General features: G+C 52.3%; 2 protein-coding genes across 2 annotated transcripts in view; both read left to right on the plus strand.

Annotated features, from left to right (window-relative positions):
* prex2 (phosphatidylinositol-3,4,5-trisphosphate-dependent Rac exchange factor 2) overlaps window positions 1–17929 on the plus strand; it is a 71972-nt gene extending 54043 nt beyond the window's left edge. Inside the window, 5 exon segments of the mRNA XM_048976907.1 lie at window positions 5657–5723; window positions 5833–6023; window positions 8282–8384; window positions 15437–15499; window positions 16503–17929. Coding sequence (XP_048832864.1) covers window positions 5657–5723; window positions 5833–6023; window positions 8282–8384; window positions 15437–15499; window positions 16503–16553 — 475 coding nt within the window. The 3' untranslated portion in view covers window positions 16554–17929.
* A 1778-nt stretch (window positions 17930–19707) lies between these two features.
* The window catches only part of c15h8orf34 (chromosome 15 C8orf34 homolog), a 61532-nt gene continuing 58113 nt past the window's right edge, over window positions 19708–23126 (plus strand). Inside the window, 2 exon segments of the mRNA XM_048976908.1 lie at window positions 19708–20202; window positions 20204–20245. Coding sequence (XP_048832865.1) covers window positions 20176–20202; window positions 20204–20245 — 69 coding nt within the window. The 5' untranslated portion in view covers window positions 19708–20175.

Below are 23126 nucleotides of genomic sequence, written 5' to 3' on the forward strand. Positions count from 1 at the left end.
GCTCGGTTGGCTGTTTTCATTTTGAGGCTTTCAGAAGCCCAGCTGAACACTCTGCTTAACACTCATTCACTCACTCCTGAACATCTGCCATTACCTGTGTTGGATCTCCTCTGATTCATGTCTGATCAGTTAATGGAAGGCTTGATAGCTACGAAACTACCTCGATTAAGTTACAGCTCTAAAATGAATATGCAAAGATCAGTGCTGAAGGTTCGGTCCGGAGGCATCGGGACCATCAGTTAGGAACTTCTGAATTAGAGCAGGGGACCTAAATCGGTATCATAACCATTAACAACTACCTGCTGGGAGAAATGGGAATTCTCCTTCTGTTTCTGAATGATCTAACAGGCCTCCAGGTTGCTAACATTTGTGGCCAGGAGCTCTGATTGGGAAACTTTGTCCTTGAGGAATGTAGCTCAGAGAAGCGCCCGGTGCTCAGGGTACCCAGAGATGATCTTCATGGGGGCTGCTTCAGTAGGGATGCTTTGTAAGCAATCTGTAAATATATCTGGGTCCCTTTTTAAGGCATGCTGTTCATACCAGGAAAGGTGAGGTTGTTTTCACTCGTCTTTCGTAGCAGTTTATGTAAGGGAAACACCTGCGTCCATCCTCAGGGTCCAGGCATCTGCTCTCTATGTGCCAGCTGACCGAAGCTGGCAGGAAGTGATGTCGTGCAAAGTGATTTGTGTTCCACTTTGGTCCGGGACTATCCGGCGAAAGCGATTTCTCCTCCGGGTTCCTTTTTGTCGCAAGTGCTGCTAGCAGCAATGTTCTGGTCGACTGGTCCGTTGCCAGGTGGTGTGAGGGGCATCAACAGTGCAGGCTTTCACTACCCGCGTCTTCGGGACCACCGGTCATTGAGGAGAAGAAGCCATGTGTTCGGCTTTGCAAATACCTTGAGGGCAATTGAGATGCCAGGGAGCACCGGTTTGTGAACTTTCTAGAAAAAGGGCTCTGTGTTTTCACATTCACCGCAACTTCCGTTTGTCTCTCTCCCACTAATCACTGTTTTTATTCAGCACTGCGGGTCGATCTTCCTGTTTCTTTGTTCTGACGGCTTACGGGATGGTACCAAATGGGTGTCGGTACAGGCACAGGGGACCGGACTGGAGGGGACTAGAGACAGCAAGGCCTTCGTGGTTTTTATGGGAGAAGCTCGCACTTGGTGAAATCCCATCGCTGTCTCTGAGCTCTGGAACCTTAAATGCACATTAGCTGCTAGCGTTCAGCGTCGTGGCGCATCCATTAAGAGCTATGAGGTGATTTCTGGGTCTTGCTGGGAGGCATCATGCGTGTGGTGATGTCATCGCGTGGCTCGTGGGCCCTGGAAGGCTGTCCGTGTTCGCCGCAGCTCAGGGGTGACATCACGCTGCCTGGCTGGCGGCCCGACTCTGCCCGCCCTGTTAAACTTGGATCCTGGCCACCTGGCTCCTGCCACTTGGACCTCCACGCCAGAGCCGGCAGATGATGGAGAGGCGGGGGGGTCTCTGTGACTCCTGAACGGAGCGGGCCGGGAGCGGGTGGCAGGGGGAGGAGAGAAGGCCACGATCCGGTCAGCAGCAGGCCGCGACTTCCAGTTCTATTGTTCTCCTGTGTTTCTTCCCATGATTTCGGGTCTTCTTGCCGTTCAGATCATGACGCGTGGAGCTTATTTGTGATGTAAGTGCCTCCCACGGGGGAGCCCTCCCCTCCCCTCCCCTCACCCAGAGGCGGAACCTCCTCAGGAGCCTTATAAACGGAACGCTTTGGTGTGAATCCAGTGGCAAAATGCCGCATGGTCTTTTAGTTTATTCACTTAAAATGAAATTTAAATGATGATTCAGCGATTATGGTCCAGTGAGGCTGTCCACTGTCCCGCCTACAGGGAGCCTCTGCTGACTCTTCTCTTCTTATGGACCAGTTACCAAACACACATGTCGCTATGAGAAACGCTCTGGGAAATGAATGATCCCATGCATGCAATATCACGCCACTGTAGTTAGGACACGACACATTGTCCACATTGTCACATCTCTGTGTGAGTGCGGAGTTCGCATGTCCCCCCCCTCGTATCATGCGGGTTTCCTCTGAGTACCCCGGTTCCTCCTGCAGTCCAATGTCACGCAGTCTCTAAATTGGCCATAGATTTTGTGTGTGTGTGTGTGTGTGTGTGTGTGTCCTATGATGGACAGGTTGTATCAGCCATGTGTCCTCTTTTGACTAGGATAGGCATCTTTGGTCCATCGTAAAGGTTAGAAATTGTTATATAGAGACTGTTAAGAGTTCCTCTCGTGGGGGGGGGGTGGTAACGTCAGGATTAGGGATCCTCTTGTGGGGGTCTGATTTGTATGATTTCTGAGCTTCTTTGTCTGTACGTCCATTTTATCAAACGGTGTTCACTCTGTATGGTTACTGTCCAGTACATGTGTGCAGAAAGGAAGTCTGGGGTCTGTAGTGTCCATGAAGACCCCTCCCCAGTCGCATGTTCTTAGGCCGCGACTCCCCCGGCCCACCCTCTCTGGTATCGGCCCATGTGTTCTGGCGGGATTCCCATGCGGGAAATGCAGACGGCCAGGAGTCACATAGACCTGGAGGCTGGGGGTGGGAGTCTCAGCGGTGGGAAAGTACAGGACAAGGGCTCTCCAAAAGCATCATGGGAACAGCTCTTATTGAGCACTTCCCTGTAACCCCCCCCTCAGAGTGAGAGCTCAGAGGGGAACAGCCCCCTCTCCAGGGGTCGTGGGTAAAATCATTCCAGACGTGCTGGCCTGTCTGATGTTCTCTTATCTGCATAATGAAAGCATCTGTGCTTTGCAGTATTTGTTGGTACAGTAGATATTTAATCTTGTTGCTGGATATACAGTATTTGTAGTGCCAGTGTTTCATTATATGAGAATAGCTACAGGTTCCACCTATTGTGCATTAAGGATGTAGGCGACATCACACACACACACACACACAAAGTTGAGAGTTTAGGGTTTGTGCCCCTGTGGTTTTTCAGGGGGCCAGTGGATATGAAATTTTTCTGCTGAGCATGGGATTCGAACCGACAACCTTCTGTATGAATAAGTGTAGGAGGGCTTAGCGACAGCTGCAGTTCAGTTAGAGTAGTCTAGACCTGATCCCGGAGGCACAGTGGATGAGACAGTTTAAGCCAGTTACCATCACTGTTTCTCCTCACCATGTGGTTTACTCGCCTGAAATGGGGTCAAAATCCCACCTGTTTGTGATGATCTTCACTACAATAAATCCATGACAGCATCGTGAAAAAGCGTCTTCAGACACAAATCCCCGCTAGTTATTTAAATTGTACTTAATGAATTCACTGTGGGCCTGCAGGTGTGTTCAAGCCAAGCCAGCTGTTTCAAATGCTGATTGGCTTGTTACCCAGTAACGCAGCTCCAAGTTACCTGGGCTGGCTAAACTCCTCTCCTCCAGCAGAAGCTTCTAGCACCTCGGCCTGCAACCTTTGGGTCATTAGTCCAATGCCGCTGTCTCGCAGAAGAACAAACGTGTAAAACACTTCTTTTGTCAGCGGTACGTTAAAGTTAAAGAGTGCATTATTAAAGTTAAGTGTGTGAACTCTACTGCCAGCGTTTGGCAGAAAGTTACGGGGCAGATTCAGCCGAGCGGCAGGACGCTTCAGTGGAAGGTAAACACTTCGCTGTCTGCCGCATCTCGTGGAAGATAAGGCTGCTTTGAAACCAATTACACGGAGTGTTACTCCTGCCCAAAGCCGGCACCTCCCTCATCGCGATCTGGGGTGCGAGAGGATAACGCAGTGCCAGGATTTGAATTATCAGCAGCAGCCTATGGAGGAGATGTGGGATTTTTTTAGAGGGGGGAGGCTTCTCACACTGCATCATGGGTAAATGGGGAGTGAGGGGCCTGCATGTGCATGTGATGATGACATCAGTGCTGCGGGTGCAGGAATCTGCACTGTGAACCTTTTTTATCGTGTTTATTTTATTGCTAGTGAAACCCCCCCCCCCCCCCCCCCCCCATAAGACTTCATCTGGGGTCTGCAGATGTATTTATTGTGGTTTTTAAACCGCAAATGTGTTTTATGACCTTTTTTATAGCTCTAGCTATCAAAGTTTTGTGCCCCAGTGATGGTTGTGTACACGCAGATCCACTGGGGAGGGGTTTGGGGGGACTATGATAGCAGACCTCCACCCCGGTCTGATTGCAGTTTATATCCTGCCAACGCTGCCCCCACTGCCCGCTCCCCCTCCTCTCAGGTCAGGACTTATTCAAACTCCCAAACCTTTGACTGCAGTTAATGGCTTCCACTGGTGCTCTGGACAGAGATGCTATGGGGGGGGGGGGTGGGGGGGGGGTGGTCCTTCTCCAGCTGGTGACATCGGGACACGAAGAAGGAATAAAGGAAGACTTTATTTAGGGGGGTGAGAGAGCTGGATTTAACCACGGGCGCTAGATGAATAATGAAACACTGACATTTCAGGAAAATCCGTGGACAAGAAAACAGGGCGAGGGGGAGGATGCATCGCAGCGGGGGGGCTGGGCTGCCAGTAATGTCAGGTGTGTGTGCTGTAAGCAGACGCTGATACCCAGAATGCACCGAGAGTCACTGAACATCATGCATGTGCCACTGAACATTATCATGAATGGAAAGCAGGGCTCCTCAAATCTGACCCTCGATTCCAAATGCAGGCCATGTTTTTGGTTCACCAAGGTACTTAGTTTAATAATTACTGATTCTGATTGGCTAGAGGCTTCAGACCTGGCTCACAGGTACAGGGAGGCTGGAAAATAATCAGGGCTCGGACCTTGAGGACCGTTATTTGAATCGTCCTGATGTGCAGAGTCACTGAACATCATCATGTGTGTGCAGAGTCCCTGCACAGCAGGTCCAGCATGTTCTGGGTCAGTGGGTGTGGCCTGGGTCATGCCAGCTTCCCTCCGTCCCCCATTTGGTCCTGGGCACATGCTTCCCAGGCAGCCGCTGCCTGCTTTCTTTCCTGATTGCCTCCCTCATTCTCAGAGCCTCATCAGAGCAGGATGATGCTTCCATCCCCATCAGCAGAATGGAGCTTCTGCCGTCTCAAGGCTGCTGCTTTGGGTGGAGCCTGTGATGTTTTTTTTATTGCAATGCTGGTGTGGGTGGAGCCTGTGATTCATTGTTTGTGGTGCTGGTATGGGTAGGGCCTAAGATGTCTTTTACGTGCAGTGCTGCAGTAGCTGGAGCCTGTTATGATTTTTTTTGCTTGCAGTGTAGGTGTGGGCGGGGCCTGTGCTGTTTTTGTGGATGGAGCTTGTGATGTTTTTGTTTGCAGTGTAGGTGTGGGCGAGGCCTGTGCTGTTTTTGTGGGTGGAGCATGTGATGTTTTTGTTTGCAGTGTAAGTATGGGTGGGGTCTGTGCTGTTTTTGTGGGTGGAGCCTGTGATGTTTTTGTTTGCAGTGTAGGTGTGGGCGGGGCCTGTGCTGTTTTTTTGTGGGTGGAGTGAGCCTGTGATGTTTTTGTTTGCAGTGTAGGTGTGGGCGGGGCCTGTGCTGTTTTTGTGGGTGGAGCCTGTGATGTTTTTGTTTGCAGTGTAGGTATGGGTGGGGCCTGTGCTGTTTTTGTGGGTGGAGCCTGTGATGTTTTTGTTTGCAGTGCTGGTGTGGCAGGAGCCGGGCCTGAGAAGAGCGCTAATTGTGTTTTCTTACCAACAGAGCCTTCTACCTGGACAAGTCCAACCTGCTTCCCAGCTCAGCACCAAAAGCGGCTTTAGTAGACAAGGTAAATGAACCCCCAGATGGGGTGTTGTAGGTGCGCCCTGAAGTGAGGGGTAGCCTTTGGCCCATGACCCCCCCAGTTGACATATGCCTGCCTCCCCGCTCCCCCACAGCTGATGCGGCCCCTGAACGCCCTTGAGGACCTCTATCGGCTGATGGAGAGCTTCGTGAGCTCGCGGCGGACGGCGGCCTGCCAGTTCACAGCCTGCGGCGCGTCTGGGGTGGGGCTGCTCACGGTGGCGTCCGAGCTGTGCGACCGCCTGGGGGCCTGCCACATTGTCATGTGCAACAGCGGGGTGCACCGGTGAGCTCACCCCCCCTCTCTCCCCCCCCCCTCCCATCTCCTGGGGACATCTTTCCTTCTCTGTGACTTGTACCGAAGCACATTTTAAACAAATGAGTGAGTCTTAAATAGGAATACCCATTAAAGCCTCCTTACTTATTAATGTAGTGACTATTAATACAATACAAGCTCTCTGCAATATGGCGATCATACCAGCACCTCCTTTCTCGCTGGAGAGATGATTATATCTGCTTTTAGTCACTTACCCTGATCTAATTACAGATCATGTGAAATCATGTATTTCATCCCAGTGTGAAAATGTAATTAATTACGCCAGTTTGGTCAGAATAAGAAGGCGCATATCCGTGACATTCTGAGCGGTTGCTAAAGGGAATCCACCAGTGGTTCTAAACATCAGCCCTGAAACGCTGCTCTTACCCAAAAGCCGAAGAGCAGCATCGTCTCTCTGCTCATGACTGCTCTCAGCCAACGGGCGGCGGCCCATTCTGACACCTGGCAATGATTTATGTGATTGCTGAAGTTTTCCACAAATCCCTCAAAGGTATCCGGGCTGCTTTTCAGGAATTATTCTCAGGAAATACTTCTGCTGTTTCTCAATTTAACTTTCCGTCCCTGAAACTTCTCTGCACTCACCTCTCTGCACATAGATCCTGTGATCTTAGGGGACGAAGAGAGTATTGCGTATATGATGCTTCAGAATGACTCGGGAGTCAATTCCGAACCAGATCTCAGGAGACAGAAACAATAACGTTAAACTCAGGCTGTGTGAAGTTTAAAAACACGGTAAAATCTGAATGGCTTGGACTCCATTGTTATGCATTCTGTTGTGACCCTCTGGTGTTGGGGATCTTCCACCTGAACACCACCCTCCTGTAGGAAGCTGTCCAGCTCGAACCCGGTACCGCCTCCCAGATCCATAGTCTCTCCTTTTATCGGCATGTTATCTGGGCAGCCCCTCATTGAGACCCCACAGTGTTCAGGATCTGATCCTGCTCCTCATTCTGACAGGATGAAGCCACCCGTCCTGCCCCCCCCAGAGCCGTGTGGTCCATCCTGATTTATCCCGGCTGGTCCGATTTGCCTGCTTCCATCACCCCCCCATAACCGCGAACTGCCGGATAATGACCAGCAAGCAGCAGCTACCACAAATTCAAAGGGGCTTTGATTTGAGGAGCTTCTGTGGGAATTAGGGGAGGTGTTGGGGGGGGGGGCAGGGTGACCACAGGAGCATCTGGGAAGGTTCAGGAAAGGGCTGCCTAACTCATTATCAATGAGAGGGTTTCCCAACCCGGTCCGTGGGGACCCACAGACGGTCCATGTCCCTCCCAACTCCCAGTAGGAGCAAAAACGTGTATTTTTTGCTTGTGCGCTTACGGGCCGTGCACAGGATGATATAAATCGAATAAGTGGTTGATATAAAACTCATCATCGGGGGGTTGTACTGGACAGTGTGTGTGCAGCCCAGATTTTCTTGTCGCCCGGACACCGTCCCCGCTGGTGCACATCGACTGCGGATGTGTGAGGACATTAACTAGGTGTCTCCAGTAGATGGCAGCACTAGTTTCACAGATCGGAGGTCAACAAAGAAAGAGCAGAAGAAGAATAGGAGGTGCGAAGGTACCTGCATATCTAATTTTTCATACCGTCCAGACATTATACCACGGTTTTGCTGAGGGTGGGGGAGGGGTTCCAAAAAATCACACGGTACGCCATTTTACTTTAATACCACCTGAGCTTAGTAACAACTTTGAAATTGTTTACCTATTTCACTACATGGCTTGTATTTGTGCTTGTTGCAAAGCGTCTGCCCTCTGCTGGTCTGGTGGCATGTCACCGCTGTATGTGGGCATTGACCACATCCCTGGACAGTATGTACGCACGATTACGCACGTGTGACCATGCGTGGACCCCGACGGCATGCGGAAAAGTCAAGTATGAGTTAGGCCTTACAGTTCTTTAACTACTGACTGCTTGCTACTAGAGTAGAAGGACAAAAAGGATAAATAAACTGGGGGGACGGGGGTGTATGGCTCAGCGGGTTAGGACTGCCGGGAACCGGAAGGTCGTTGGTTCAACTCCCATGGTCAGAGGAGTTATGTCACCGTTGGGCCTCTGAGTGAGACCCTTTACACTCAGTTGCTCCAGGGACTGACTAACCCTGCTTTTTCAAAAAATGTGCATCACCTGTCCTTGCGTGTGAAGCTCCCCTCCCCCGCTGCTGTATGTGTGACAGCCCCGCCCTCTCTCCTCTCCTCCAGCTGCACCCTCAGCGTCACTCTGGAACAGGCCATTCTGCTCGCCCGCAACTATGGTTTGCCTCCACGCTGCATCATGCAGGCCACGGACGTCATGAGGAAGCAGGTACGTCCCGCGCTCCCCCTCACGCCGTCGTCTGTGGTCTTCAGTGCCAGTTCTTCTTGCTGCGTGATGAGTGAAGGTCTTAGCTCAGCCTGCTGTGGAATCTGCTGCAAGCTGTGAGATCTGCACCATCACTGTTATTAAAATGCAAACTAAGTACCACCCCCCCCCCCCCCTTCACTGTCGACATCTTCATTGTGAGCATTTGGCCAGAGACTGATCATCTCGGCCAGCTGCTTGGCTGACCCCCCACCCCACGTGTGGATTTGATGCGTTGTTCCACGCTGCGGATGGTCTGATGAGGTCGCCCTTGGTCCTTATTGCTCTTGTTGGGTTGTTCTGGAGCTACGGGAGGGAGTGAAAATTTACCATTCTGCTTCAGTATGTACAAAGCACACGTGAAAAGACATTGCGGGGGGGTGGTGGTCAGGCAGGACCGAGGGTGAGGTTAGTCACCTTGTAAGGTCCCCCACGTGGGACGGTGGTGTCACACTGGGCTGGTGACCCACACAGCTGCCTGCCCCTCCCTCTTTGCGTTTTTATTTATTTATGTATGTTCTTTGCACTCCAGCAGACCCACCCCAGGACCTTGAGGACCCACCCCACTGTCGCCAGTAGGGGTGCAATCGTGGCACAAAAATCATTTATTAACAGTAACACAAGGGGGCGCTATAGGCGTAATCTCAGTTTTGCTTTGAGATTTTATTTTTGGATTTAGCACTGGAGTATGCAGCATAAGGTTAAAACGCTTTTTTTGTAAATGTACATGAGTCCTGAATCGTCGATCAAACCGAACGGTGGGTAGATTGTATCGTTACACCCTTAGTTGGCAGGAGTCTTTACCCGGCCCGGATTCTGGCGTTTTGACGCCACATCACCCTACATGTGACCCTGCCTCACCCCGCTTCCCAGCGCATCACCCCACCTCTCGACACATCATCCCGTCTCTCCACACATCACTCCACCTCTCCACGCCTCCTCTCACATCACCCCACCTCTCTACACCTCCCCACACATCACCCCACCTCTCCACGCCTCCTCTCACATCACCCCACCTCTCTACACCTCCCCACACATCACCCCACCTCTCCACGCCTCCCCACACATCACCCTACCTCTCCACGCCTCCTCTCACATCACCCCACCTCTCTACACCTCCCCACACATCACCCCACCTCCCCACACATCACCCCACCTCCCCACACATCACCCCGCCTCCTCACACATCACCCCGCCTCCCCACACATCACCCCACCTCCCCACACATCACCCCACCTCCCCACACATCACCCCGCCTCCTCACACATCACCCCGCCTCCTCACGCATCACCCCACCTCCCCACACATCACCCCGCCTCCCCACACATCACCCCGCCTCTCCACGCCTCCCCACACATCACCCCGCCTCCTCACACATCACCCCACCTCCCCACACATCACCCCACCTCCCCACACATCACCCCGCCTCCCCACACATCACCCCGCCTCCTCACACATCACCCCACCTCTCTACACCTCCCCACACATCACCCTGCCTCCCCACACATCACCCCACCTCTCCACGCCTCCCCACACATCACCCCGCCTCCTCACGCATCACCCCGCCTCTCCACGCCTCCCCACACATCACCCCGCCTCCCCACACATCACCCCACCTCTCCACGCCTCCCCACACATCACCCCACCTCCCCACACATCACCCCGCCTCCCCACACATCACCCCGCCTCCTCACACATCACCCCACCTCTCTACACCTCCCCACACATCACCCTGCCTCCCCACACATCACCCCACCTCTCCACGCCTCCCCACACATCACCCCGCCTCCCCACACATCACCCCGCCTCTCCACACCTCCCCACACATCACCCCGCCTCCTCACACATCACCCCACCTCTCTACACCTCCCCACACATCACCCCGCCTCTCCACGCCTCCCCACGCATCACCCCGCCTCCCCACACATCAGCCCACCTCTCCACGCCTCCCCACACATCACCCCCGCCTCCCCACACATCACCCCACCTCTCCACGCCTCCCCACACATCACCCCGCCTCCCCACACATCACCCCGCCTCTCCACACCTCCCCACACATCACCCCGCCTCCTCACACATCACCCCACCTCTCTACACCTCCCCACACATCACCCCGCCTCTCCACGCCTCCCCACGCATCACCCCGCCTCCTCACACATCACCCCACCTCCCCACACATCACCCCGCCTCCTCACGCATCACCCCACCTCCCCACACATCACCCCGCCTCCCCACACATCACCCCACCTCTCCACACATCACCCCGCCTCCTCACACATCACCCCACCTCCCACACATCACCCCACCTCTCCACACATCACCCCGCCTCCTCACACGATCACCCCACCTCCCCACACATCACCCCACCTCTCCACGCCTCCCCACACATCACCCCACCTCCCCACACATCACCCCACCTCTCCACACATCACCCCGCCTCCTCACACATCACCCCACCTCCCACACATCACCCCACCTCCCCACACATCACCCCGCCTCCCACACATCACCCCACCTCTCCACACATCACCCCGCCTCCTCACACATCACCCCACCTCCCCACACATCACCCACCTCTCCACACATCACCCCGCCTCCTCACACATCACCCCACCTCTCCACGCCTCCCCACACATCACCCCACCTCCCCACACATCACCCCGCCTCCTCACACATCACCCCGCCTCCTCACGCATCACCCCACCTCCCCACACATCACCCCGCCTCCCCACACATCACCCCACCTCTCCACACATCACCCCGCCTCCTCACACATCACCCCACCTCCCCACACATCACCCCACCTCTCCACACATCACCCCGCCTCCTCACACATCACCCCACCTCCCACACATCACCCCACCTCTCCACGCCTCCCCACACATCACCCCACCTCCCCACACATCACCCCCACCTCTCCACACATCACCCCGCCTCCTCACACATCACCCACCTCCCCACACATCACCCCACCTCTCCACGCCTCCCCACACATCACCCCGCCTCCTCACACATCACCCCACCTCTCACGCCTCTCCACACATCACCCCACCTCTCCACGCCTCTCCACACATCACCCCACCTCCCCACACATCACCCCACCTCTCCACGCCTCCCCACACATCACCCCGCCTCCTCACACATCACCCCACCTCCCCACACATCACCCCACCTCTCCACACATCACCCCGCCTCCTCACACATCACCCCACCTCCCCACACATCACCCCACCTCTCCACGCCTCCCCACACATCACCCCGCCTCCCACACATCACCCCGCCTCCTCACACATCACCCCACCTCTCCACGCCTCTCCACACATCACCCCACCTCCCCACACATCACCCCACCTCTCCACGCCTCTCCACACATCACCCCACCTCCCCACACATCACCCCACCTCTCCACGCCTCTCCACACATCACCCCACCTCCCCACACATCACCCCACCTCTCCACGCCTCCCCACACATCACCCCACCTCCCCACACATCACCCCACCTCTCACGCCTCCCCACACATCACCCCGCCCTCCTCACACATCACCCCACCTCTCCACACATCACCCCACCTCTCCACGCCTCCCCACACATCACCCCACCTCCCCACACATCACCCCACCTCTCCACGCCTCCCCACACATCACCCCGCCTCCTCACACATCACCCCACCTCTCCACACATCACCCCACCTCCCCACACATCACCCCACCTCTCCACGCCTCCCCACACATCACCCCGCCTCCTCACACATCACCCCACCTCCCCACACATCACCCCACCTCTCCACACATCACCCCGCCTCCTCACACATCACCCCACCTCCCCACCACATCACCCCACCTCTCCACACATCACCCCGCCTCCTCACACATCACCCCACCTCTCCACGCCTCCCCACACATCACCCCGCCTCCTCACACATCACCCCACCTCCCCACACATCACCCCACCTCTCCACGCCTCCCCACACATCACCCCGCCTCCTCACACATCACCCCACCTCTCCACGCCTCTCCACACATCACCCCACCTCCCCACACATCACCCCACCTCTCACGCCTCTCCACACATCACCCCACCTCCCCACACATCACCCCACCTCTCTACACCTCCCCACACATCACCCCACCTCCCCACACATCACCCTGCCTCCCCACACATCACCCCACCTCTCCACGCCTCCCCACGCATCACCCCGCCTCCTCACACATCACCCCACCTCTCCACGCCTCTCCACACATCACCCCACCTCTCCACGCCTCCCCACGCATCACCCCGCCTCCTCACACATCACCCCACCTCTCCACACCTCCCCACACATCACCCCACCTCCCCACACATCACCCCACCTCCCCACACATCACCCCACCTCTCCACGCCTCCCCACACATCACCCCGCCTCCTCACACATCACCCCACCTCTCCACGCCTCTCCACACATCACCCCACCTCCCCACACATCACCCCACCTCTCCACGCCTCTCCACACATCACCCCACCTCCCACACATCACCCCACCTCTCTACACCTCCCCACACATCACCCCACCTCCCCACACATCACCCTGCCTCCCCACACATCACCCCACCTCTCCACGCCTCCCCACGCATCACCCCGCCTCCTCACGCATCACCCCGCCTCCCCACACATCACCCCGCCTCCCCACACATCACCCTGCCTCCCCACACATCACCCCACCTCTCCACGCCTCCCCACGCATCACCCGCCCTCCCCACACATCACCCCGCCTCCCCACACATCACCCTGCCTCCCCACACATCACCCCACCTCTCCACGCCTCCCCACGCATCACCCCGCCTCCTCACGCATCACCCCACCTCCTCACACATCACCCCGGCCTCCCCATGCATCACCCCGCCTCCTCACGCATCACCCCAGCCATGTGCTGCCCCCTTCATATTGACTTGGAAGAGATTTTTGTTTTGATTGGTAGCATTTGAAGGTGCTGCAGCCAGAAACAGGAACAAGAACCTTAAGTTAATTAAGTTAAAGTTAATTCAAACACAAAGGTGGATCACTGTTGTTACTAAGCTTTGAGGGAGGGGGCGCCACCGAGCACAGATATCAGTCCAGCTTCTCTGTATGCCAGGCTTCAGGGAAGCTGCTGATGCATCATTATTATTTATGTAAATATGTTTGGGGTAGCTGCGACCCAGAAGGATAAGCGTTTGGAAAATGGATGGATGGATGGGTGGATGTTTGGGGTAAATTTACTGAATGTTGTTTTTCTGAAATGAGCCGCAGACTGCTGAGCCCCAGGGCACAGTGGAGGAGGGTGGTGCTTTATTTATGCGTTTGCGTGACTAAATCCAATCACTGGAATGAATGGAAATCAGACCCAGTGCCTGATTTTTTTTCTTTTATTTGATTTCTGTCAGTTTTGGGGGATGGAGGTGTGATGGAAGAGCGACTTTATCTGCTAATTTGCCAGATGGAGAGCGGAGGATGCCACGACGGAGCGTTTTAAGCTGCCTTTCGTGTTTCCTCTCCGTCTCTGGGAGTGCAGGCCTCTCAGAAACACCACCACTTTGATGGTGCTTTTCGTGAGGTAATGGAGAACTGCTCTCTGACGCAGACGGGAAACAGGGCTGGCATGCAAAGTGTTTGGCTGTTGCGGGGGCCTGTTAAACATGCCCAGCCTGACCCACACACGTGGCTGCTGCCTTCCCAGCTGAGCGCTTGCCCAGTGGGATGGGCCATTTTGAAAAAGCGATGACTTTGGCCGGAGTTAGGGCCCGATGGCACCTGGAGAGTGTCCGACAGACTCCGCCCACATCGCATCCGGCACTTCCTGCAGTAAGTCAGGCGAAGATGCACCACTGTCAAACCCGGTTATCTGGGGGATTCTGGCAATACTACTGGCTACCAGCAGGAGGCGCTGTGGAGGTCTACCGACTCACCTACGTAATGAGAGGAGCGAGTGCACGTGTTTGTGCAGCTCACCGTGCGACCCCCCCTTGTTGCCCTAGTAGTTCCCCTTCCTTTCACAGGCCATCCCAATGGCTGTGACCTCCTGCTATTCCTACTAAAAAACTTGTGTTGTTCCCATGGTGGGAGGGTCAGTGCTTAACATAGCGAGGCTGCTTTCAATCCCCTCTGGAACCCCCTGTCTGTCTGGATCTCTCCCTGGCCCAGTCCGACCTGACTGTCAACCTGGATCAGTACCACCATCGACGTGCCACACCAGCTGACATTTGGAATAGAGATTATGTTTGTCATGTGTCCAGAAAACGTGTGAGATTTATACCTTCATCTGTAATGACTGCGGCATGTATTCGCAGGTACCTGTCACACCTGATCATGTGTACCTGTCATAGATATCTGTGTGTGTCTGTCACACCTGATCATGTGTACCTGTCATGGATGTCTGTGTGTTCCAGTAAATCCTGTCCGCATGAGCCTGTCATTGGTGCCTATGTGTAGCTGTCATGCCTATCTGCATGCACCTGTCCAGCACTTTGTCCTGATAAAGGCAGCCTGACTGTTTGAAGAAAAATAAAAGAGCTGCTGAAATTATTCGCAGGAGGTGATTTATCACACGAGGGACTTGCAGCTCGTCCCTGCGACTTAAAATATGTGCCAGTTTCTCCAGTCAGCATTAACAGTGAGCAGACCAGTTCCTCCGTGAAGGCAGACAAGGCCAGCCTCGTCAGTCAGGGTCCTGTGAAATACGGTGACGTGTCTGAAATGCTGAGTTAGACTGCAGGGATGTTTGCGAGGAGCTCAGAATGGCAATGCATCTCCCGACGGTAATCGCAGCGTTAGTGACGCCCGTGTGACGTGGCACACATGCAGCCCCGGGGACTGCAAGCACCACTGCTGAAACGTTCCGAGTACATTTGAGGTATAATGACCTGTCCTGTCATAGAGCCAGGAACCCACTGTCCTGGCAGCTTGTGACGGCACACCATTCCTGCTCAGGACCGGCAGCTGTGTACAGAAAATATGTTTATGTGCATCAGTGACATTCTAAACCCTTTACCTTTTTACCAGGGAGCGAGAGTCCAGAACTCAGCCAAGAATCTGGGGGTGCGGGACCGGACCCCATCGTCGGTGCCCCAGGTGACGTCAAGCTCACGACTCCATATTTACAGCAGTTCACCTGCTTTTTAATGAGATATTAAACCCAGATCATTATGCAGGGTGCCAGAGCCTTTAGTGGTATTGATGACCTCAGAATGGATTAGCCCCTCTGCAGACGCACCCCTCCCCGTTCACTGTATCCCTTGTTCTTTCCCTTTTTCCTTTGCTGCCTCCTCTTACTACACTTTCAATCCTGAAATGAAATGATGCCTCATTTGCATTTGCACAAGTATAATGCACTGTAATGTGCAGAGCCAATGTCCAATGCCTCTGTTGAGAATGGATTCAACCCGGCGACCATCCAATACTGACAGAGAGGCCTAAACCTTTAGGGTAGTTCATTTTTTCAGGGGTGTCGGACAGTATGAGCTCGACCTGTTTAACCCCAAGGGAGGAAGAGAAATACGCTCTTCAATCGACCCGTCGCCAAAACTAAAGGCGGAGATGGACTGCATGCCGCCTCAGGCTGATAGCCTCATTGAGAACCACTTAGCAAAACTGACAAACACAATTAGGTCAAGCGGATCGTTATTTAAGGTTCAGTAGCAAGAAAGATCATTTAATTAAGCTTCTCAGCGATAACTGGAGTGACCTAAACACAGAACCTTTGAGAGAGCTTCTGACCTCAGCCGGCAGAGATGCAATGTGGCGGAAAATGAGGGGTATTAAAATACCGTTAATGTTTGATGTTCCATCGTGACCCCATGTGACGCGAGGAGAAGAAAGTTAACTTTTGCGTATGAGGAAAATGTAGGAAATGTGTAAAATGGCTCGTATCCATGACTGCGACCTTGTGTTTGGCTGACGCACTCAGGCAGGCCCAATCAGATCGGCTCTCCATTAAGGGCACTGTTAGCTGGGACTGTTTGGACCGCTGGCCAGTCCAGTTATGGGATCAGCGACTCTGATTAGGGGACTCGCTGCCCGGCTCAGCTCTCGAGGGGGCGGACTCTGACATCACTTTGCGTCTCTCCTTCCCAGGCTGTACAAGCTGTGCCAGCCCCCTCCCCCGGACGGCGAGCCATAAGGATGCAGGACCAGGAGGGCAGCAGCGACGGCCCAGGCAGCAGACGGGCCGGCACCGGGCCTGGGCCTCAGGCCTCCGCGTAACATTGGCTATCTGGGTCCCCCCCCCTTTTTACATGCTACCTGCGTGTAACTCTGTAGCGCTTTTACGTTGTCTGTGTGTTCCTCTGCGTTCCAATTACATTACAACTCATGTTAATTTTGAGTAACTTGGTATTAAAAAACTAACCTAAAGAAGGACCTGGATAAATCTCTGCATGGTTTTAACAATCGGCTCATTCCGGAGTGAGTTCATGAAGGGATTTGCTGTAAATAACTGCTCTGGATGAGAACACACACCGCATTTATTGCGCATTTCCCGTAACAGTACTCAGTAGCACTTTGATGTCCTGTTTCCTGTGCTTTCAGTCGTAATGGGGATTGTACTGGTGCCCCCTACTGGTAAACAGATGGAAGCTTGTGGTTGTTCCACAGGTAGATTAATGCAGTGCAGTGCAGTGTTTCTCGGGGACGTTGAGACAGTGCATGTTTTTGCTCCCTCCCAGCTCCCAGTTTTGCTATTAGTGGAGCAAAAATATGGTCTGTCTGGTAGGGAGCCGGGAGCAAAATGGGGACCTTGTTTGTCCTGCCTTTTATAACACCAGACTGGACAGGAAGACAATCTTTTAACTGACATGATCTGCTATGGGGTAACAGTGACGCGGCACTACAGACAAATGATGTAGTCAGTGCTCAGCACTGCCATGTGCCACAGTGTCCTTGTTCCCAATACCCTCACATCACAGACACACAAGCAGCCTACCCGGCTCTTTGTGAGAGTCACCTGGTGTGCTAAGATCTTTACATACAGAACGAGACAGATTATATACCTACCTGCATATATATAATATATAGACATATATAGTAGTATATATAAATAATGTATATACGCAGTATATACATACAGTACTCAGGATGAAGTGTTTATTTTCATTAAAAAAATACTTGCTAATCAGTTGTAACCATTTCCTTATAGATTATTGTATTACTATGCAAATATAAAAAGGCTGCGTTAACTGCCCTGGTTAAATCTTCAGTACTGTTAGGCAGTCATAATGTTTCAAATGTATACAAATTTAAATGTCTTATTGTAAATCTAAGGTTCTCTTCAGTGTAGCCTCTCTTACTTTAACCTGGGAAAACTTAAAAGCAAAGAAATGTAAAGAAGACTGTAAAGAGGACTGACATGTGAAGATGAGAGTAATTTATTTACTTTGGTAAATTGACCTGAAACTCCTCCTTGCTGTCATTAAACAAATGCTTGACTGAACTTAAGCATTACCCACTAATCTACGATCTTACTGTAGTTATTAATTTCTATTAAACATTTTAAAAGGGCACTGATCCTGGTTTCCTTCTTCCGCGTGAAAAACAATTGGGTCTTTCACTCTATGTTTCATTTGCGGTGTATTAAGGGTATCAAACGGGCTTTCCTGTGAAGTCATTCAGGACTTCAGCACCTTAAAGAAAGGCAGTGACCTTGCATGCAGTCTGTATGTTTGTCCAGGCGATAAATCTATTTTGGTCTGGATCAGATAGTTCATTGATTACCAGCAGATGCCTTTATCTGAATCCTGCATCGATGCCCACGACCACAGTGCTCACTGCTGGACTTGAAGAGGGTGCCGGTCTCCCTACGTGCACCTCCTTCTAATTAACCTCTCGACCTGACGGGGGTGATGGTCACCCAGGAGTGCTACTTGGCGCTGTGGGTTGGGATGGTGTCCCTGTGCCCGGATGGTCACCAGTTCCAGTCTCAGGGCCTTTAACACTTTATTTGCCAGGGGATAAACTGACCCCGCCTTCTCCAAAAAAAAAAGTTGCTGCTTCAGATAAAAGCTAAATAAAAATGTCCCTTGAATGCTGACGTGGTCTATCTGAGAGATGAAGGCCTCACTGTGGTTTTTGATGGTAGGTAACTGGTCCAAGATGGCTGACAGTGGAGTATTTATACAGTGAATATAATATATAGGAGGAAGTGAGGTGTTCAGGACAGTCTGTCAGAGAGAATCATGACTGCAAAGTGGAGGCAGTGTTGTTGGTGGCTCAGAAGACCCTCTTAAAGAATGGCTTGGGAACAGCATTAATGCAGCTGAGGCATCCTATGGTAATGTTGGCTTTGCCCTTCTGATTCTATATGGACTTTTAACCACTACACCCCCTGCTGGCCGTTCATTTCCACTTCTCATATAAAAACCTCTTGTTATATTTAATGTCTGCTTATTGCCAATTTCCACACCAGCATCCCACCCACGTAATTGACCCCCACCTGTACCAGAAATGTTCTGGTTTTTGGCCATATATATATTGTGGTTGTCGACCATTTAAGCAGCCGGATGCTGTACAGTGTTGTACCATTCGACGCCTTTTCAGAGGAGAGCATGCTGGCTCTTTAAGGTCACGCGATAATATACGCCAGCTAGTGCGAAGGACTGTACGTTACATCCGGAACCTGAGATTTCTGTGCGCATTGTTTAATTAATAGCAATATATCAGGTCAGTATATCGTGTTAACGTCCATAAATCTTCTTTATCAAAGCTGCAGAAATGCACACAGTTGCTGCAATGAGTGAGGTCAACCGCTGTTACATTTATATCTGGCGCAAAACCCGGATTTACGGCTGCCAGAATCACCCAGAAACAATGCGGACAGGACAGTTTGCTCAGAGATTATCCTGATCAGCAAAACGGAGAATGGGTTTTTTCGTTTTAATATAGGCCTATCGCATGGTAAAAGTTTCGGTGGATAGCAGTATTACATCTCTGTTTGGCTGTGTTTCGATATGTAGTTTGGACACTATTCTCCACATTCTTGCAGTGCATAACCTCCAGTATAAAGACAGAATATTCAGCCATCCGTAGACAAATACAAAATGTTAGTAAGTCCTCCGTTACAAACTGACACTATGTTAATGATGTGGGTTTTCTTCGTAAAATTAGCCTACGGTTAATGGTACGTGACCCATTTTAATCAGGTTCACGTATCTTTGTAATTTTATATATAAAATAATAATAATAAAATAATGAATATTATATTAGAAGACAAATTTAAGATACGTAAGTCGTTGGCAGTTATAAATATGATTTAGATGTGGCCGTTATCTGTTTTCAGTAGACTACAGGCGATGAAAAATTACCTTCAGTGACTCAAAATAATTAAACTCCGCGATTAATTTATAATTAATTAACCTAATAAGATTTAAAGAGCAAACTAAGATAATGAAGAGGTGAATGAATTAATGCTCGCGTTAAAGTTTTACAAAGGGGAGGGTCCCGGACTCGAGATAATTAGGGACAAAGCGGAGCCAATCAGGCGCGCGTCCGTCAGTCCGCCCGCAGGTACCGAGCAGAAGAGTCGGAGCCGGAGCCGATTGCGCTGACAGTTCGGTAACCGCCGCCGGCTTTTCAGGCGCTCCGCTCCCTGTTCCGGTTCCCCTCGGCTTCTCACCGGGGCTTTCCAGTACAGGCGCCCGGTTAGATTGCCTCGGTTCTCTTTTTTCCTGCTCTAAGCAGAAATGCACCCGTGATTTTTAGGGGGGATTTGCAGCGTTCTCACGTTTTAAGCGCCTGCAGCGTTTATCCTCATGGCGTCTCAGCACCAGTCGCGGATTCCAGTTTTACCTGGAGAAAAACCGGATCGGACCGCTGTTTGAGGTGAGACCGAGGAATGGGGCGTTTCGACAGGTTTGCGGGGCGTTTCGGGGGCTCCGGAGGAAGTGCCGCTGGGTGCTGGGGAGGGGGAACACGCCTAGTGTTTACGGAAAGGGATCTGTCTCTTTGAGGATGATATGCTCGATCTGTGGAAATGTTAACTTCAGCGGGGCATCGAGCACCTGACCGGCTGTAGTTTGCACCGGTATGTGATGATTACCACGCTTTCGTCGCACCTTTATGCGCCTTTGGCTTGACGTGGTACGGCTACTCCGCCGGCACCGACGCACGGCAGCCCTCAGCCCATGTGCGCACACCTGTTCGGGGAGGAAAGACGTGAAAAGTGCGGTGGTCCGCAGCAGTATGCATTAAGACGCGGGGATCTGCGCTTTACTGCGAGTTTTACGGAATAACTGTGAAGTACATCACGCAGTGTAAAACTATCATCGCACTGTATAATACTATTACAGCACTGTATCACACTTACCCAGTGGTTATGCTGGTAGTGCTGTTACTAAAGCGCCCGTCCTCGCCCACCGGCTAGGTGTAGCTGTAGGTATGAGCGTCTGCTGTCGGCTGGAAGCACGTTTTTGTAAAGTGTCTGTTTTGCTGACCGCAAAGCCACCTGCCGAGTGCCAATACAGTAACTTTAAGGGATGACAGTCTTTTATACAAATCTGCTATTTTTGCAGGGAAGGGATATTATTAATTCAGGAATTTGGCAGTACCTTGCTCATGGAGTCCTATTGCACTGTACTCTAGAGCTGGATTTTGAGAGAGAGGCTGCAGTCTTTCCCTTTCTTACGGCCGATATTCCGGGTGTCCATCTGCTCAGATCTGCAGCTCTGACTGTCGTCGTTTTCCACGTCCTGCTGTCGCACTTAAGGCTTTGAGAGGAGCTGAAGTTACACCCTAGGCAATGGGCCGCGATACCCTGGCATGTTCTGTCCGTACTGGGGGGGAGTACAGCTGCCTGAGATCCCTGCAGTCACTGGGCTGCGAGGTCCCTGCTCTGAGTACGAGGGACCTCAGAGCTCTGTATGTCTGACCGTCCGGCTCAGCCATGTCCCTCGCAGCTACCGTGTTTAGGGATGGATGGGGGAGCCACAGCTTAAAATATGTCCGAGGCTTATGACTGAAAACTTGTACAGTGCAGAGTGATGGCACCATTGGGCCCCTGAGCACGGCCCTTAACCCTCAATTGTGCCAGGGACTACTTTCTCAGAAATGTGCGTCGCCTCAGGTAAAGGTGTTCGTATTAAAGGGAGATCCGGAGTCACATGTGAGCATTTTCCTTTACTCCTGACTGCAGTGTGAAGTTTTTAACAGGCCGGATGTGGCAGAATGAGGTCGCCCCACAGCACAGGCTTGTGGGGGAGACGGGCGGCTGCCTGGTCACATGACCTGTCCCGGCAGAGTCGACGTGCCTCAGAGAGCTGCTACTGTGACTGAGTATGTGGTTAATGCATCTCCCTGGCCAGCATGTGGCCTCTGGATGGACTCTTGGTCCTTCAGTGCTCTGGATGTGCTTGGTGCTGAGATTTCGCTGAACGGGGCTTCCTCCCCAAGTACACAGGGGCCGGCATGTCCTCGCTCTTTGTGGATCTGGGTCCAAAGCACGAGTGGACTCCAGCTGGCTTTAAATCCCAGCTTGTGTTGGTGAGCACGCCTGTCTGTCCTGGACCCAGCCAACAATCTCATCCGCTGACTGTCACCTGTCCCCTGACATGATTTCAGCCGGTGTTAAGGGTGACCAAACCGCTTTTCTCCTTGCCACTCTGGGCCTCGTCCCTGGCTTGCCTGTGGCGCTGGCCTCTGCCACTTCGAGGGTCCCACACTCGCTGCAACTCTCCAGTTAGATTACAAATTAGAGGACTGACTGTCTGAAGAGCCCTGATACCTGAACCTAAAGGGTATCCCAAAAACCTGCATCCCCACTGGTCCTTTGTGGGTAAGATTGCCCCCCCCCCCCTGATGCAGACCCATGAATAGCTTGGCTGGCACATTTTTTGCAAAAAAATAAAACTATAACTGCTGGTTTTAGCCAATGCAGTTTATTTTCATTTAGCGCCCTTCACAATAGCGTAGCTCCAAGGCACTGGACATGTGTGTAGCAGCCCATTAGTGCGTCATTTATACAGTATGGCGAATAAAATGGGGAAAACGGAGGGAAAGGATATCAGAAGAGGAACCAAAAACTCCTGAGTAAGGAGAATGAATAATGAGGCTTAGAAAATGTTTGTAGGTCCAGTTTCTGTGTGTCTTACCCTGCAGTAAATGTGTTTCATAACAGTGTGCAGTTTCCTGGGAATTCAGTCATTAATTATATTCTTGCAGCAATTAAACCTGGAAGGTGTGGGATTCCTTCCGTGCGATAGAAGGAAATCGTGTGAATTCACCGACTCTTGGCTGTGCCAAGCTGGCCTTGGACACCACTTGAAAACAGGGGGGTTGGGTGGGACGTCCGTATTCCTTGAGAACACTCGGATGCCAAGGCTTTTCCCAGTTATCTACAAGAGAAGCTGACCTGCAGGACCATCAGGTGTTTGAGGGACCTTGAATGCACCAGCAGACACTGAAAAAGCCACTTAGACCATCAGTGACAAAACGGTGGAACTGCAGGCTGGTCAGTTGACACTCTTTCTTGACTTCCCTGCCACCAGCCTGTCCGTCAGCGAGTGGAACAGACCCTGACCTGGATTTCTGTGGAAGACGCTGGAATAAGCCTGTGTCGCTGTGAGGGATTGCAGTGCGGATGCCTTAAAGCCTCTTCGTCCAGCGTTTGTCATCGTCGGTCTGCATTGTGCTAAAATCCATCCCCTTATAAAGTGGTGTAGTGGATCTGCATTGTGTCAAAGATCGCTGAGCAAGATGGAGATTCAGG

Source organism: Brienomyrus brachyistius, chromosome 15 (genome assembly GCF_023856365.1).
Source record: "Brienomyrus brachyistius isolate T26 chromosome 15, BBRACH_0.4, whole genome shotgun sequence".
Taxonomy (NCBI): Eukaryota; Metazoa; Chordata; class Actinopteri; order Osteoglossiformes; family Mormyridae; genus Brienomyrus; species Brienomyrus brachyistius.